Source organism: Tribolium madens, unplaced genomic scaffold, assembly GCF_015345945.1.
Source record: "Tribolium madens isolate multiple individuals breed KSU strain unplaced genomic scaffold, Tmad_KSU_1.1 Scaffold_11;HRSCAF=98;Tcas5.2_LG3b, whole genome shotgun sequence".
NCBI lineage: Eukaryota > Metazoa > Arthropoda > Insecta > Coleoptera > Tenebrionidae > Tribolium > Tribolium madens.
The window spans coordinates 1-1,717 of record NW_025400975.1 but is presented as its reverse complement, the minus strand read 5'-3'; the positions used below and the strand labels follow the sequence as shown (position 1 = coordinate 1,717).

General features: G+C 38.0%; 1 protein-coding gene across 2 annotated transcripts; it reads right to left on the bottom strand.

Moving 5' to 3' along the window:
- Positions 1–15: 15 nt before the first annotated feature.
- LOC123005306 (FH1/FH2 domain-containing protein 3-like) lies at positions 16–801 on the bottom strand. 2 transcript variants are annotated; one of them, XM_044398999.1, is made up of 3 exons: positions 498–800; positions 350–411; positions 16–223 (listed from the first exon to the last, which is right to left on the bottom strand). In XM_044398999.1, exons 1-2 carry the CDS (start codon positions 685–687, stop codon positions 356–358), a joined length of 246 nt encoding a protein of 81 aa, XP_044254934.1. In that variant the 5' UTR covers positions 688–800; the 3' UTR covers positions 16–223; positions 350–355. The 2 variants fall into 2 exon arrangements, with proteins under 2 accessions (XP_044254934.1, XP_044254927.1); XM_044398992.1 differs by lacking the exon at positions 350–411 and having other exon boundaries at positions 498–801.
- Between the last annotated feature and the right edge of the window lie 916 nt (positions 802–1,717).

Genomic DNA, 1,717 nt, shown 5'->3' with positions numbered 1-1,717 from the left:
AAAAAAACAACAAGATGAGTGAGCAGCCATACTTTTTATCACATAACAAAGTCAGTTGTAAATAGTATACATTTAACATCTCACAGATGCGCTAAATAAATTAAAAAAATGTAAAATTCTCTAGACAGGAATTGGCACCAGGGACGGGTTTAGTAGCCTTTGATGTAGGCCGACAGGTGCTTTTTCTCCTCTTCTGACAGGCCGTTTTTCAGAGTTCGTCTCACTAAAAAACAAAAAAATTATTACTGTTTCCTCCTACAAAAAAAAAAAAATGTAGCAAAAAACATGCAAAAAAAAAACACAAAACTGAACAAAATGCATGCACATGCCACTCAKTCAATCCACATACCGCCATTTAGGGCGAATCTCTGCTACCGAAAGGATTGTTCTCTCTTGTACGAGAACGTTTCACTGTTTCAACACAATATAAAAATATACCAGCAATTCTACTCCACCAATTACAACTTTGTACAAGTTGTAGCAAATTTTCTACTTACATGACTTTCTGTCGGCGTGTCTCGTCCGTTTTCGTTCTCGGGGCGCCGTCCTGGAGGGTCCCTTAGTGGCAGTCTTGACGAGACTTTCTAAAATTTCGTCGTCTCCATCAGTCAGGTTGCCGTTGGCTTGGCCTAGGAAGGAGCGGTTGGAATCGCGGCGGGTCCGCCGCCAAGGGAGGGTCCCTTGCATGCTCTCCACGTCGGAGATGTCGCTGCCGAGGAGTTGCCGCAGCTCGGCGTCTGCACGGTCTTCCTTAGTGCGGAATTTGCCAATCTACAAAAAATTAACTCTCAAAAAGAGTGGAAACAAAATTTCGGACTTCGAGGCTACGTTTGGCTTAGTTAGGAGGTAAACATACTAAAAGTTTCTGGTCCTTCGAGGTGAGCGGTGGTCAGGGAGCCCCGCGAAAGTGCCGTTTCATAAATTTCTCGTTTATATCTCGAAAACAGTACGTGTTACGAAAAAAATGAATATGTACTAAATTAAAGCTTATAAAATTTTCTACAAGAYAATCTTTCCGTTTTTTTTGTGTCTTACATAGTTTTCAAGATATTCCCTAGCGAATATTGCACTCTTCAAAAAGTTTTTTTTTGTCTTACTTTGCGTCATGATGCCTAAATCCCAAGTTTTAACAAAAAATATTGGGACGGAATGTTGATTTTAGACTGCAAATTGTACGGTAGGCTTTTGCAGCCTGTAGAAAACGGTCTTTTTATACTTCCCTCCAAGAAATTGAGGTTGTTTCACTTTTTCCACGAAACTGTTCAAATTCACTTCCGTGTCCTCGTCGTCAATTTATGATGTGTTTGTAAGTACGCCAGATGGGTAAATCACTAACATTTTCATTAAAAATAGGAATTATGTAGTATTTTAATAAATTAATGCAACACAATGAAACACAATTAAAATTTCCCAAAGTTTTTGAATGAAACTAAAATCGAACGTGATTGGTTTCTCCATGGTTACGCACATTATAGTAATGGCCGACTTTTTCGAGCCAATCAAAAACCAATTCTTAAAGTTTTTGAATGAATTGAAAAAACTAAAGTGATTGGTTTTTTACATTATTATGATGGCCGACCTTACTCTGCCCAATCAGAATGCTTACAACTTTTACAATAATCTTTACGTTAATACCTACGATAGTACGATGTTAATTCGTTAAGAGTTTTTTTTTCAAAAGTGCGATATTTGCGAAAGAATATTCCAAAAACTATTT